Source organism: Molossus molossus, unplaced genomic scaffold, assembly GCF_014108415.1.
Source record: "Molossus molossus isolate mMolMol1 unplaced genomic scaffold, mMolMol1.p scaffold_m16_p_24, whole genome shotgun sequence".
Classification (NCBI taxonomy): domain Eukaryota; kingdom Metazoa; phylum Chordata; class Mammalia; order Chiroptera; family Molossidae; genus Molossus; species Molossus molossus.
In genome coordinates, this window is record NW_023425360.1 from 13,882,067 (window position 1) to 13,897,035 (window position 14,969).

General features: G+C 50.1%; 1 protein-coding gene across 1 annotated transcript in view; it reads left to right on the top strand.

Moving 5' to 3' along the window:
* Window positions 1–750: 750 nt before the first annotated feature.
* Window positions 751–14,969, top strand: part of GABRG3 (gamma-aminobutyric acid type A receptor subunit gamma3) — a 68,314-nt gene continuing 54,095 nt past the window's right edge. The window contains exons 1-2 of the mRNA XM_036277985.1: window positions 751–922; window positions 4,158–4,306. Coding sequence (XP_036133878.1) covers window positions 870–922; window positions 4,158–4,306 — 202 coding nt within the window. The 5' untranslated portion in view covers window positions 751–869. The remainder of the gene's footprint in view (window positions 923–4,157; window positions 4,307–14,969) is intronic.

Consider the following 14,969-nt stretch of genomic DNA (forward strand, 5'->3'; position numbering starts at 1 on the left):
CGAGAAGGACCGCGGTAGTGCAGAGGAGGAGGTCAGGCGACTCAGCACGACGTGGGCATGGGAGGGCTGTTTTCAGCAAAACGTGTCCCTCCTGAGCCCATGGCCTACCTGGAGGGAGGCGCACCAAATGGGGCGGGCAACAGGAGGGTAGGGAGCACCGAAGAACCAGCCTGGTGTTGAAATGAGGGGAGAAACTGGGGGATCCCTCTTGACCGCGAGGTGCCAATCCCTGGGACCCGTCCTCAGGCTTCCCGAAGGATCCCCAAGCGTCCCTGCCCTGCGGAACCCGCCCCTTCCCGGCCTCAAACCCAGAGTCCCCTCCAACCTCCCTTTCTTCGTCTAGCGCGTTGTCAAACGTGTAATTGGGGAAACTCCTCCCCGCCGGGACCGCCTCGGAGGCGCTGCCACAGAACCGCAGCCTCGCTGCCCCCACCTCCGAGCGCGCGGCGGCCGGTACCGCGCGCAGAACCCACCGCGCGGGCACCAGCTGGAGGCTGGCAGCAGGGTGGCCGCGCCGCGCGGGGCCGCGGGCTGCGGGGCCAAGGACCGCCTGCGCCCACCGGATCCCGCCACCCAGCGGTGCAGACCCCGCGGGGAGCGCGGGCGGAGCGGGGCGGCGCGGCGCGGGGCCCGGTGTCCCGCGTGCGCCCTGCGGAGCCGCGCGCAGACCCGCTGGCCGTCGGGGGCGCGGCCGGCCGCTTGAGCCCGCACCTGTCCCGCCCCGGCGGCTCGGTGCCGGTGTCGCGCCGCAGTCCACGGCATCGGAGGCGCCGAGGGCGAGCGAAGGCGGCGGAGGCGAGGCCCGCGCCCTGGGAGAAGCGGCGCCGGGCCCGAGGCCTCGGACCCCGGGCCCCGAGCTCCACGGCACCATGGCCCCGAAGCTGCTGCTCCTCCTCTGCCTGCTCTCCGGCTTGCAGGCGCGGTAAGTGGCTCCCGGGCTCCGAGTCCCCGGAGGCTCCGAGCCAGGCTGGAGGTTGGCGGGGGGCGCTGTCCTGGCCAGGAGTCCCCGGCGCGCCCACCGTCGGCTGGTTGCGGCATAGCCCGCGGGGCCCGGGCTGGAAGAGGGAGAGGTGGGCCCGCGCCTCACCTGTCCATCTCCCCTGGACACCGCCATCCGCCTCTCCAGGCTGGGTGGCTGCAGCCTTTTCAGCAGCCGGGGTGACTCCGAGATGAATGGGTTCTTCTCCCGGAGCTTTTATGATCTGGTGGATTTAAGGGCTTTGGCAACCAAAATCATAGGGGCCAGCGGTGCCTCGCTCTTTATCCAGTGCCCCTCACCCCCACCTCGAGTGCCCCGGGGTATGACACACACATGGACGACGTTCTGAATCACTGCTGTCACTGGGGATTTCTCAGCACCCAGGAGTCATGTTTCCTAGCTGCCCAGTTTAGATCAGCCTGGACAGGTAGAGGATTGGGACCAGGTGGGCAGCTGAGAACCCTGCTTCTCAGAAAGGACTTCCCTCTCCAGGTCCTGCAACACAAACCTGCACCCCTTCTAGAAGGGCCACTGTTCACACACGGGGACATAGACACAGCTACCCCCCAAAAGGCAGCATGTTCGAAGGGACAATACGGCTTCCTTCCGCCTGGTGACCTAAGAAATCATCTCACCGTAATACATGCCTCTAACCTTCCTGCCAGAACACCACACTAGCCAGCTGTCCGGAGCCTCGAGATGCTTCAGGGAAGGATAAGATGGCTCATGAGGACAGAAGGGCCATGGGACCAGAAGGGTTAAACCCTGGAGCTGTATATATGACCACATCTTCTGGTCTCCTAGGCTGCAGACTGACCCATGCTTTGCAAATCAGAGCATCTCCCAACCCCAACCCCCAAACCTCAGGGAACCCCATTTCCAAACTCCCTTGTTTCGACCCTTCTTCATTACCTGCACCTGGGAGTTAGGGAGTGTCCCTGTGGGCCACAAGCCCAGCCGGCGATGCCAGGGGCTTGCACGGGCATTCATATTTGTGAAGTCAGAAAGAACAGGAAGGCACATTAACAAATTCTCCCAGAGGTGAAGGGGCCCCCGAGTCTCACTCCCCACCTTCAATAGGGGTGTTTGGCCCTGAGGAGGAAAACCTTGGCCCTCCATCCTAACACACATGGTCACTCAAGCAGACGGTGTGCAGGGACAGCAGACGTCACTGGAGACTTCACAAGCAGACTGTCCACCAGGCAGGACACCCCTGGGGCCTTTCCGTGGAGCTGGGAAGAAAACCCAAGTGCACTTTCTGAGGTTGATTCTGCCTGGATATGTTTCCACGTAGAGGCAGAGAGCCCAGGGGACAACACAGAGGTCTAAGGCCATGCTCTCTAGATCTGGTCTTGCCTCCACACCCTTGCTGTTACCACCGACTGCATGAAGTGACCTGGGTGCAGTTCAGGGTGACATAAGTGTTTGGATCCAGAGAGACGTAACATGCTGGAAGGAAAACTGCCTGTTGTCCCTCATGTGATTGGTAGGAAGATGGTGTTGAACTTGAAGCCGCCAGGATCCCAGGCATTTTCCAGTACAGACATCACATCTGTCTCCACCCAGACAGATGGGATATTGCGGCACCGTCTATATCTGGGTGGTTCCCTGGCCTCCATAACAGAGGTTGCAGAACATTTGTGTGTGGGGGGAGGAGTGGGGGGGGAATCCAAATTTTAAACTGGTTGTATTGTTATCTGCCTGTCGTTTGAAAGTGTCTTTGTTCTCTGAATGGGTTTTACAGATGTGTGAAATACTTTGATGTCCAGTGTGATCCTTCAAAGCGGTTACTAATTTGGAGAGGGGTCTCATTTGCACCCGGAATGCCTCCCTGGCATTGACAAGCCCTGGGAAAGGTTGTAACAGGCTTGGCAGCTCCCTGGAGGGCACTGTACCCCCTCTGACCCCCTCGATGAGCTAATTGTACATTGCAATGCATTAAGTCACGCTGGGGTTCGGTGATAGCAGGAAGATGCTTAGCTGCCTTCCGAGGTTTAGGAGCTCTTGGTAGTGTTTCAAAAGACTTCAGACTTCATCCTGGTCCTTCTGGTTGGAGAGAAGGTGCAAGACATGGAAATAACATCTGAGACGATGACAATACATCGCCAATTTGTTTTTAAGAAAAAGCAACTTGCAGTGATGGTGTCGAGGAGCCAACAATCCCAGTAACAGAATGCTCATAAAGATTATATGTAACCCACTTAGAATTTAGAGAAACAGAGCATTTTTGTTTCATTCGCGCTCTAGTGGGTCCCCCGAGATGACATTTGGTTTTCATCAAAGCGAGGGTTTTCCCGTGGGGCTGGCGTTCAGCATCCGCATCGGGAGGCTTCTGTTTCATTCTCTCAAGTTCTGCAGCAAACTGACGTGGGGTCAGGATTGGAGAAGCCGGTGTCAGCCGCTGAGGGGCCAGGAGCATCTCTTCCCCCTGCCCGGCCTAGCCCAGCCCAGCCCCAGAGCCACGGGTCCCCGGTACCCCCCAAGAGAGAAGGCAGCTTCTTTTCCTTCTGCCTCTCTGACTCTCACCTGCTCTGGCCTCTAAGGAAGCAGCTTATGCAATTTGGGGAAAGCCCTCCCACCACCACTAGAGGGAGAATGGGGCTCATTCTAGTACCTGTGGCTGAGGTAGCTCAAAGTATTTCTGAGACCAAGGCTGCGCATCCAGAGAAACTCTGTATCAGTGAGCTCAGCCTGTGGAGGAGCTGCCTTTGGTGTGGGGCGGGGAGGGAGGGCAGGGGAGTGTGTACAACCTGTAAATACTATTCCCACCTTCGACTAAAATCAGGTCTTGGTGGTGGGGGCGGAAGCAACCAATAGTCACCGTCTGACTGTGACACCTGTGGAAGGTTGTGGCCTTGACCTTCAGAGGTTCTCAGGGTGGATGGCTGAAGGCCTGCTGGTTGATCATCTAGCGTTGGTTCACTTATCACAGTCTACAGTTTTCCTCGGACATGGAGACATTTTGTGGCATTTAACGAAAACATGAGGCCATTCATCCTTCCCAGTGGATCTTTCTAATTTGTATCTCGTTTTATTTTTTTTTTTGGTTTGAGAGATAACCCAGAGGTTGGGATGAGGGGCCTGGCTGCCTGTTTCAGTGACCCTTGGGCGGCTGTGTTTTAAGATACTTTCCGGAGCTATTGGTGCAACTTGTACTCACGCTGTGTCATCGTTACAGGTCCAGAAACGTGGAGGAAGATGAATATGAAGATTCATCGTCAAACCAGAAGTGGGTCTTGGCTCCCAAGTCCCAAGACACTGACGTGACTCTCATTCTCAACAAGTTGCTGAGAGAATATGACAGGAAGCTGAGGCCGGACATTGGGAGTGAGTGTTAACGTTTGTTGTTCCCCTAGAAAATAGACGGTGATGATGCATTTTTAAAGTTTTCACTTTTAAGTAATTATAGATTCCCTGGATGTGACAAAGATAGCAAGTCACACAATTCACAACAATAGTAGGATAGCAAAACCTGGAAGTTGACGTCCAGACAGTATGTGTGTCTGGTTCTGTGTCCTCTTACCCTGTGCAGATTTGTGGCAGGATCTCTGAGGTCACCATAAAGACTCCCTCCTGCTTCCCTTCATAGTCACTACCCTCCTGTCGGCCACGGATTTGTCCTCCATTTCTGTGGTTGTGTCCTGGGAGGATGTCCCCTACGTACAGTCTTGCGTCATGTGACCTTTGAGATGGGTGTTTCTTCCTTCAGCCAAAGGGTTTGGGATCCGTTCAGGTGGCTGTGTGTTTGTCCTTCCTCCCCGCTGAGTAATCTTCCAGGGTGTGATGTTCAGTGTATGTGTTCATTCACAAAGGAGGAATATTTCGATTGTTCCAGTTCCCCTCGACGAATAACATGGCTACGTGCATCAGTATGCAGGTTTGTGTGTGAACATTCGATGTCCTTCTCTGGGACAAATACCCAGGAGCAGGGTCACAGGCTTGTATGATGAGGGCCTGTTTAGTTTTCTAGGAAAAATTCCAAATCTTTTCCACAGTGGCTGTTCTGTTTTCTACGCTCACCAGCAACATACGAGAAATCCAATTTCAACTCATCTTCACCAGCAATTGGTATTGTCACTATTTTTTTTTTTCTGTATTGATTTTTAGAGAGAGAGAAAGGGAGAGGGAGAGAGAGACAGAAATATTGATGAGAGAGAACTTCGATTGGCTGCCTCCTGCATGCCCCCCACTGGGGATTTGGCCCATCACCTGGGCATGTGCCCTGACCAGGAATTGAAGTAGCGACCTCTTAGTGCATGAGTCAATGCTCAACCACTGAGCCACACCGGCCAGGCTATTTTTTGTTTTTTATTTTAGCTGCTGTAATTGGTAGATTATCTGATAGGCTGATATCTCATTGTGGCCTTATTTACATTTTCCTAATGGTTAGTGATAGTGAACTCTTTTTATGTGCTTATTTGCCACCAGTATATCCTCTCCATTGGAATGTCTCTTCATAGTATTTGCCCTTAAAAAAAACTGGGTTATTTGTTTTATTACAGGTTGTATATTAAGAGTTCTTCATATATTCTAGATGTGATCCCTTTGCTGGATGCAGTTTGGGAATTTCTGTCAGTCTGCACCTGGTGTGTTCATCCTCTGTCAGGGGCTTTCACAGAGGAAACGTTTTCAATATTGATAAGGTTCAATTATTGATTATCTTATTTTATGAAACACGCTTCTGGAGTAATGTCTAAGAACTCTTCATGAAGCCCTAGTTGCTTACAATTTTTTTCCTTTGTTTTCCTCTAAACATTTTATAATTATTTTTACAGTAATTTCATTTTATTTCTTTAATTCGATTCCCCCACCCCCTTTGGCAATCATCAGCTTGTTCCGTATGGGTCTGCTTTTATTTTATTTATTCATTTATTTTATTTTATTTTTAAATTCCACATATAAATGAGATCATAAAGCATTGTACCTTCTAGGTCCATCCATGTTGTCAACATGGCAAGGTGTCATTTTTTTTTATTGCTGAATAAATAATATTCGTGTGTGTGTGTGTGTGTGTATGTGTGTGTACACATACACATCGCTTCTTCTATTTGGGGTTTTCTTTTGTTCCATAAAAATTTTAAAGTTAGTTCTTTCTAATTCTGAGAAGAACGCCATTGATATTTTAGTAGGAATTGCATTGAATCTATATTTTACTTTAGGTAGTAAGGACAATTTAGCAACATTAATCTTTCTAGTCCATTAATCTTCCATTTGTTTGTATCTTGTTCAATTTCTTTCTTCAGTGTCATAGTTTTCACAGTACAGGTCTTTCGCCTTTTTGGTTACATTTATTTCTAGGTGTTTTATACTTTTTGATGCAATGGGGAATGGGCTGTTTTCTTAATTTCTTCTTCTGGTCGTTCCTTACTGCGGTAGGGAAACTCAACAGATTTCCGTCTATTGATTCTGTGTCCTCCAAATTTACTGAAGTCATTTATTAGTTCTAATAGCTTTTTGTTTTGGTGGCATCTTCGGGGTTTTCTGCATAGAGTACCATGCCATCTGCAAATAATGACAGTTTTACTTCTTCCTTTCCAACCTGGACGCCTTTTGGGTCTTTTCCTTGTCTGAGCGCCGAGGCCGGGACTCACACTGCAGTGACCTTGCAGGTGACCTTGCAGGTAGGCCAGAGCAGTCAAGGTGGTGGAGGGGGCCGTGAACCGGCTCCCCACTGCTCTGCGGGCTCCCCCGCTTTTGTCAGAAGACTCACTCCTTGTTCCGCGCAAATGTAGTCCAGTTGGACCTTGGCAGCAAAGCACCGTCCATCCTTGGCGGTATTCCGCACCGCTTCCGTGCTCTGGGGCGCAACGCTGGACATGGGCGAAAGTGGGTGAGCTCAGCTTGCAGCCACATCTTTCCAGCTGCAGCTGGTCGCTCGGCCAGGGTGCTATTTACAGCAGATGCAGGCAAATCTGTTCAGAACTGGACTGCCCCCAGATGCACAGACACAGAGACAGACACACACGCACACAGAGACACACAGACACACACAGAGTCACAGACACACACACACAGAGGCACACAGACAGAAACACACACACATAAAGACAGAAACACACACACAGGGATACACAAACACATAAAGACACACAAACACACATACAGAGACACACAGACACACACACAGAGACACGCAGTGAAACATACATACACAGACACACACAGGGACACACAGACACATAGCTACACAGAGACACATAGACACAGAGACACACAGACACAGACACACAGAGAAACACACACAGGCACATACAGGGACATATAGACACAGGCACAGACACAGACACAAAGAGACACACAGACATACACACAGACACATAGACAGACACACATAGACACACAACAGACACACACACATAGATGCAGACACACACAGACACACAGACACACAGACACACACGTGCACAGAACACACAGACACAGACACATACACAGAGACACACACACGGAGACACACAGACACAGACATACATACACACAGACAGAACGCACACACAGAGACACACAGAGAAACAGACACACACACAGGGTCACATAGACACACAGAGACACAGAGACACACACAGACACACAGGGACACATAGACACACAGACATACAGAGACACAGAGATATACACACAGACACATACAGGGACATAGACACAGATACACAGACACACAGGCATACACACATAGACACACAGACACACACACACACATAGACACAGACACAAAGAGACAGACAGACACAGAGACACATAAACACACATAAATGCAGACACACACAGACACAGATAGACACACACAGACACACATAGACAGACATACACATAGACACACACACAGAACACACAGACAGACAGACATATATAGAGACACACAGACACAGACAGAATCACACACACATAAAGACACACACACAGGGACACATAGATACACAGACACAGAGAGACACAGAGACACACACATAGACACATAGACAGACACACACAGAGACACACACAGACACATATAGGGACACATAGACACCGACACACAGACACACAAACACACAGAGACACAGACAGACACATACAGAGACACACAGACACATACACACAGAGACACACACAGACAGAAACACACACACAGGACACACACAGGGACACAGAGACACACAGACAGACACACACAGAGACTCAGAGACATACACATTGAGACATACAGATAGACAGACAGACACACACAGAGACACACATGATGCTTAGGGACATACCAAGGCTTTGGGCTTTGTCATGTTCAATAGGCAAGCCAAATTCAGTTCTGAATATTTTCTTCCCATTACATACTTAGGACTTGTGAATTTTCTTTTTGTTTATCCTCACCCAGGATATTTTCCCATTGATTTTCAGGTAGAGCGGGAGGGAGGGGAAGAGAGAAACATCGACGTGAGAGAGACACATCCACTGGTTGCCTCTCGCACAACCCCAATCAGCGCCGAGGGTCTCATCGCAACCGAGGCCCGTGCCCTTGACTGGAATCGAACCCATGGCTCATGGCGGGAGGGGCAACGCTCCACACGCTGAGCCAAACTGGCCAGGGTGGACTTCTGAGTTGTCTAAGTCCACAGCCTGCCTGCCCACTGGGAAAGAGTGCTTCTCGTGAAGAAGGCAATTCTTCAGGAGCCTCGTGGAAAAACATCGGGGTTTCTGCGCAAGAGGGTTTGGAGAGGCAGCTGATTGAACCACAACGCAGGATGCTCCTCTCCGTTCCATGGGCGAAAATCCCACTGTGCACCCGGTCATGGACCTTGGGGTGGCCGAGTGACCAGGAAATCACGGGGGCATCTTAGGACTCCTCCTCCTGTCTCATGTCAATACAGACTAATGTCTGACTGACAGAATCCAGCCACTAGCTGACGTTCAATCAGACTAACTACCCCACAGCATCTCTCCTGGTAAAAGGTACTGAATTACATACCATTTCCTTCATGGCGTAGGACTCTGCTTTGAAGGAGAATGTCCTATAAAAATATAAGGTCCTGCCCTGGCCAGTTTGGCTCAGCAGTTAGAGCGTTGGCCGGAGGACCGGAAGGTCTCGGGTTCAATTCCCAGTCAAGGGCACGTACCTGGGTTGCAGGTTTGATTCCCTGCCCTGGACGGGGTCATGCAGGAGGTAACCAATTGATGTGTCTCTCTCACATCAATGTTTCTCTCTCTCTCTCCCTTCCTTCCTTCCACTCTATCTGAAAAATAAATAAATAAATGGGAAAACATCCTCAGGGGAGGATTAACAAGCAAAAAATTAAATATATATATATTCTTTTTCTGACCACTTTTTTTTTTTTTTTTTTTTTGTGGTACATGCCTCCAGAGGGAACCGAACCCGAGACTTTCTGGTCCGCAGGCTGGCACTCAACCGCTGAGCCAAACTGGCCAGGGGTCTGGCCACTCTTCCACAGGCAGCCTATCTGTTGTAACCTCCTGATCGAGGCAAATGGACGTGTGTTTACACCGCACCGTGCTGCTGTGGATGGGTCGCCGGTTCATAATCACCAGTTTATTGCTTACCTCCCTGATCACTCCCACCTTCAGTCAGTCAGCCGAGTTTGCTGAGCATTTATTCTGCTCCAAGCCCAGCCCTGAGCCATGGACAGGTGCTGTCTCGTCTTCTAATGGGGAGGGGAAGAAGAAGGGGGTCTCCAAAGAGTATTTCTTTCTTCTAGCCCAAACCTGTACAGGGGCCAGAGGTGTCTTTCCTTTTCTGATGTTTCTGGTCTCACATGTTATATCCTTTGGGGACACCCAGCCTCCCGTTTTCCCACCTGGATCTGTGTTTTGGCTTGGGATGCTCTTAGCCCCTTTCTCCCTCACTGGGCTCGCCCTGCCTTTCTCCAAGTCCCAGTGTGTCTCCCACCAGCACCTTCTCCAGTGGCCTGGGCCTCCCTCGCACCCTCCTGGGGGACCAAGTGTCTCTCCCCTGGGATACTTCTAGCATCAGGTTTTCATCTCTAAAAAGGGGTACTGCATTTTGAAGAACTGTCTTTTTTTTTTTTTTTGCCTTGTTCTCTTTTATTTGTCTTTTTAAATTTATCTTCGTTGTTGAAAGTATTACAGATGTCCTCCTTTCCCCCCCCATTGACACCCTCCTCCCTGCTCCCGCCCCCCACCCCGCCTTCTCCACCCCGCTGTTCGTGTCCATTGGTTACACATATATGCATATCAGTTCTTTGGTTTATGTCTTCCCACCCCGCTTCCCCCTGAGGTTTTTCAGTCTGTTCTCTATGAAGCACTGTCTTAATGACGTGATGTGGAGTTAAGAAACGAAACGGTTTCTGCACCATTTTCGGGTACTTTCCACAACCCTGCAGCTGAGGATCGGTTCCCCCGACTCAGACGCGGTTCTCCGTCCTAACTGCAGCTGCCTCAGTTTATATCGGCATCTCCCAACTTCTCAGTGCTACTGTGTCCGTGGAGATCCAGCATCAGGAAATAATTGAAATGGCTCATCACTGTCATTGTCAACAATAAATAGAACAAATCGAACGGACTCATTTATGTTGCACAGAAGTAACACATCCACATGGAGTCCTCTCATTAGTTTTCGTAATACAAATTGCGACCATTATGTTTTTAAAATACTCCCTACTATCCCAGGGTTCTCTCTCCTCAACTAACTCCGAAATTATGGATGTGTCTGTTTTAGTTCCCCGTCTTCAACTATCCATCATTCTAAGTAATACTTCAGCTGTGTCCTCCTCTGGTCCAGGGTGAGGCAGGGTGTCATTTATCTTGGGAACAGATCTTGTCCTGTGAGCTTGGAATGGCTGGCAGAGGATAAACCTTTTAATAAGAGAATTGTGCAAGGGAAGGGTAATGACCCGAGAGAATTTCTCTCCCTTTAGGGTTTCAAGAAATTTGAACCACTCTCTTGAAAATAGATCGTTACAGAATACAGAATCCCTCTCTGTAACCTGGACAGTCTCTGCCCAAGACAATCAGTGCTGGGGAAAACCAAAGGTCACGTGTTGGCTGTCACAGGTGAGTGGAAACGAGAGCGTGTGCCATGCCTGGGACGTGACCCAGGGGTTCATGTAGTTCAAACGTGCGAACCCTCTTCTCTTGGCTCCGGGTGATCGTAGACTCGTTTCTGTTCCTCTCGCTCGGGTGTTCGCCTCCCTGGACCACTTTGCAGGCTTGTCTGAAGCTGACTTTCCCGTTTAGTTAGAACCTCTTCTAAATGCGCAAGAGGACTGGTTGGTTGCAGGAGCGAGGGGTGAGCTGTGCTGCTGCTGAGCAGTGGCAGGTGGGGGGACCCCGTGTCCTCCCCTGGGGGATGCCCACACCCTTTCTGAGCCAGGGAACTGGGGTGGGGGGGGCTGCCACCTGGAGCTGCTTCTCTTCAGGGGGCCAGAGCTGGACAGGGCAGCCAGGCTCTGCCTCAGGTGACCCAGGCTGCCCGCTCTGGGGGGACCTCCTGCCCATTCCGGGGTCACACTCCAAACTAGGAAGGGAAACGAGAAAGTCACTAAATAGTGGGACTGTGACCCCAAGTAGGTCAGGAGTTAGTTTCGTTGCAGGTAACATATGTGAGAACAACCAAAAGAAATAATAAGGGGGCCTTGAAGATAGTGAGTGGGCCTCGAAGAATAACTCTGGAGCAAGGTTTACTGCGCCGCTCTGTCGTATTTTCCACGGAGAAGCCAGAAGCAGTCGGGTCCCGCAGAGCCACACAGTGATGCGTGGCCAGGCGCGGTGTGTCCGGAGGCCTGGACGAGCCGGCGGAAGCCCCAGCGCTCTGGGCTGGTTCCTCGTGCAGCCTCCCCAGTTCCCGGGGTTCCCATTGGATCACTGAACTGGAGAGAACCCAGGAATGTGTGAAAGGGTGTAAAGAATCGATGTATTAGGAACATATAATGACTTATAATGCAATACATTTGGCCCTCATCCTGATGGTTTCCACATTTTAAGAAAAAATAGGTCCTGGCTGAGTAGCTCAGTTGGTTAGAGCGTCGTCCTGTTACAACAAGGTTACATGTTCGATTCCTGGTCAGGGCACATGCAAGAAGCAACCAATGAGTCATCAGTATGTGGACCAACAATTGATGTTCTCTCTCTCTCTCTCTCTCCATCCCTCTAAAATCAATGAATGAAAAAATAAGACATAGGTTTTAAACGGGGGGATGAAGTATGGATATGGAGTTGGAGGTGCTTGTATGTCAGAGGAAGAGGGAGATGGAGGCAGGGCGAGGGGTCTTTTGGGGTCCCTAAAGCATAGCTTACTGATGGATCCATTCTAACTGCCCAGCTGGGCTCCTCTAACTAACTCAAGTCAAACTATTTTCTAATTTCTGACTGCACACGAGATGCTCAGGGTAGCTTGCTGGTCCTCGCCGAGAACCACAGCGTGCCATGCAAACGGCTGGGCGTCGATTCCTGGCAATGTCTGCATATCCAGAAAATAATTCAAATGTATTCACTCCACTCTCAGAACAGATGGAGGAGGAGAGGAAACAGACATTCTTAATTGCTGCACTAGAAATAAAAGCTATTACCGTAGACTTAGTTAACTGATTCTCTCACAAAGTTAATTCAGATGCACAGGGAGGTGGGAACAAATGTCACGGAGAAATTATACCTGTCATCTCCATGAGACATTAATTAGGCATCCGAAGGACACTGAATTAGACCCTGTACCTCAGCTCAATACGGTTGGTAGGTGACCCATCCCCAAATGTGCCCCCTCCCCGTTTGGGGTGGTGATTCTTTTCACACACACACCTTGGGTCGGAGGATTTCACCTGGTACTGCCCACCTTGCCTCACACAGAGCTCTTTCCTAAGGCGAGTTCTGGGTGAAGCAAGGCTGTATGTCCAGTCCCGTTCATTACAAAGGCTTTTTACTCAGCTGGGTTTTTTTGTTTTTTCTTGTCAGGAACATATAATGAGGTTCCAAGGTAAACTATTTCATGTTTTCTTATATGTAATTTGGTAAATTAGGTGTCCTTAGGCATAATCTAACGACTGGGCTGGATCTGAATATTCAGTTCAGTTCATAGAAGAACAAATGATCTGTTTCCTATGTTGATTGATTACCCCTGGAGGATCTGAGCGTCAGGTGGATTATTAGAGACATTTGAGGGAGAGCAGGTTTGGACACAAGTCACGGGTTCTTCGCTCAGTTACCAGCAAATTCACCAGGAGACAGAGGCAACCTCACTGAGCTATTAAGTTTCCATCTCTAAATGGAATCATGAAAACTACATCTAAGGCCCTGGCTGGGTAGCTCAGCGGGTTAGAGCATCGCCCCGGTACCCCAGGGTTGTAGGTTTGATCCCCGGTCAGGGCACATACAAGAGTCAGCCAATGAATGCACCAACAACTGGAATAACAAATCGATGTTCCCCTCTCTCTCTCTAAAAATAAATTTAAAAATTTAAAAAACAACAACAACAACCCACCTACATCCTAGTCTCATTGTGAAAATTATAGACTAGAACACCTGCCTGAGAACAGTGGAGAGAGAGGGGTGGGCGCCGCACCGGCCACGCTGCTGTTCCCTTCGGTTTCGAGGCGTGAGAACAGCCCCGGACAGCGCCTGCGGTCATAAAGGCTTTGCTTAGACTGAGTTCTGTTCTGCTACTGGCATTTCCTCAGTCTCCGATCCACACCCTGATCCACAGTATCTTACTTTTGATAAAGCTTTACTGTGCTCATACTGATTAGTCTGTTATCCTGCTCTTTCACACTGAGGGGAAAGGCAGATGTAAAATCTGTAGTTTTGTAGAATGTCATCGCTTGAAGGGAGGCTGAAGGGAATCTGTCCGGCAGGTCACAAGTCTGGCCCAGCATCAGCACTACCTGGAGAGCACTTTAAAATACCGAGCTCAGGGCCCAGCGCTAACACCTCCCAAATCAGAATATTAGTTATTTTTCTGCTTCCTAGTTCACTGATTTCTACTTAGATCTGTATGATCACATTCGTCTGCTTACTTGGGATTTTATTTGCTCTATTTTTATTTTATTTTATTTTTTAATTTATCTTCATTGTTGAAAGTATACCAATGTCCCCTCTTCTTTACCCCCTTGACTCCTCCCCCCCCCCCCCCCCCGCCTTCTCCACACTATTGTCGGTGCCCATTGGTTATACGTATATGCATAGAAGTTCTTTGGTTTATCTCTTCCTGCACACCCTTCCCTCTGAGGTTCATCAGTCTAACAACCAATTTGTGCTTATTAATCCCTTCACCTTTTTCACCCAACCCCCCAACCCCTTCCCAAGCGGCAACCGACAAAATGTCTTCTGTATCTGTGAGTCTGTTTCTATTCAGCCTGTTCATTTGGTTTGTAGATTCAATTGTTGATCGATATGTATTTACTGCCACTTTATTGTTCATATTTTTTATCTTCTTCTTTAAGAAGACCCTTCAGCATTTCATATAATACTGGTTTGGTGGGATGAACTCCTTTAGCCAGATGCTGCTTGTTTGAGAGATTTTAGGAAAACCTGAAGCATGAGCCCAGACGGGCCACTGAAACAGCTTGGGTGGGCCCGAAAGTTGAGTGGAGCAGGGCTCAGGGAATCACCAGGGCGGGGCAACCAGTGTGAGCCAGGTTGCTGGAGCCCCAGATATGGTGGCTGTTTGATGTCCCCGTGGGGAAGGGCCACCAAAGGAACAGTGGCCTCCACCAGGAGGTCTCTCCGGGAGAAGGCTGTGCCTCCAGTTCTCATCCAGAGGCCAAACAACTCAGTTCTTCCCCATATGTCTCTCGTACCTTTCAGGCTGCTTCCCCTCCGCGCTGGAGCTCAGACAGAGCAAGTCCGAGTAAGTCCGTACGCGGGCCCTTTAAGAGGAGCTGCCTGGGGCTCCAGCAGCCTCAGTTCCCGCTGGTTTTCCAGCCAGAAGTGATGGGGATTCTCTTCCTGGCACTGGAACCCTGAGCGGGGCACCTGGTGTGGGACGGGGACCCCTCAGTCCTCAGGGAGGACCTTCCCAGCCGAGGTGTCCTCCTGATTCTTATCCGCCACACGG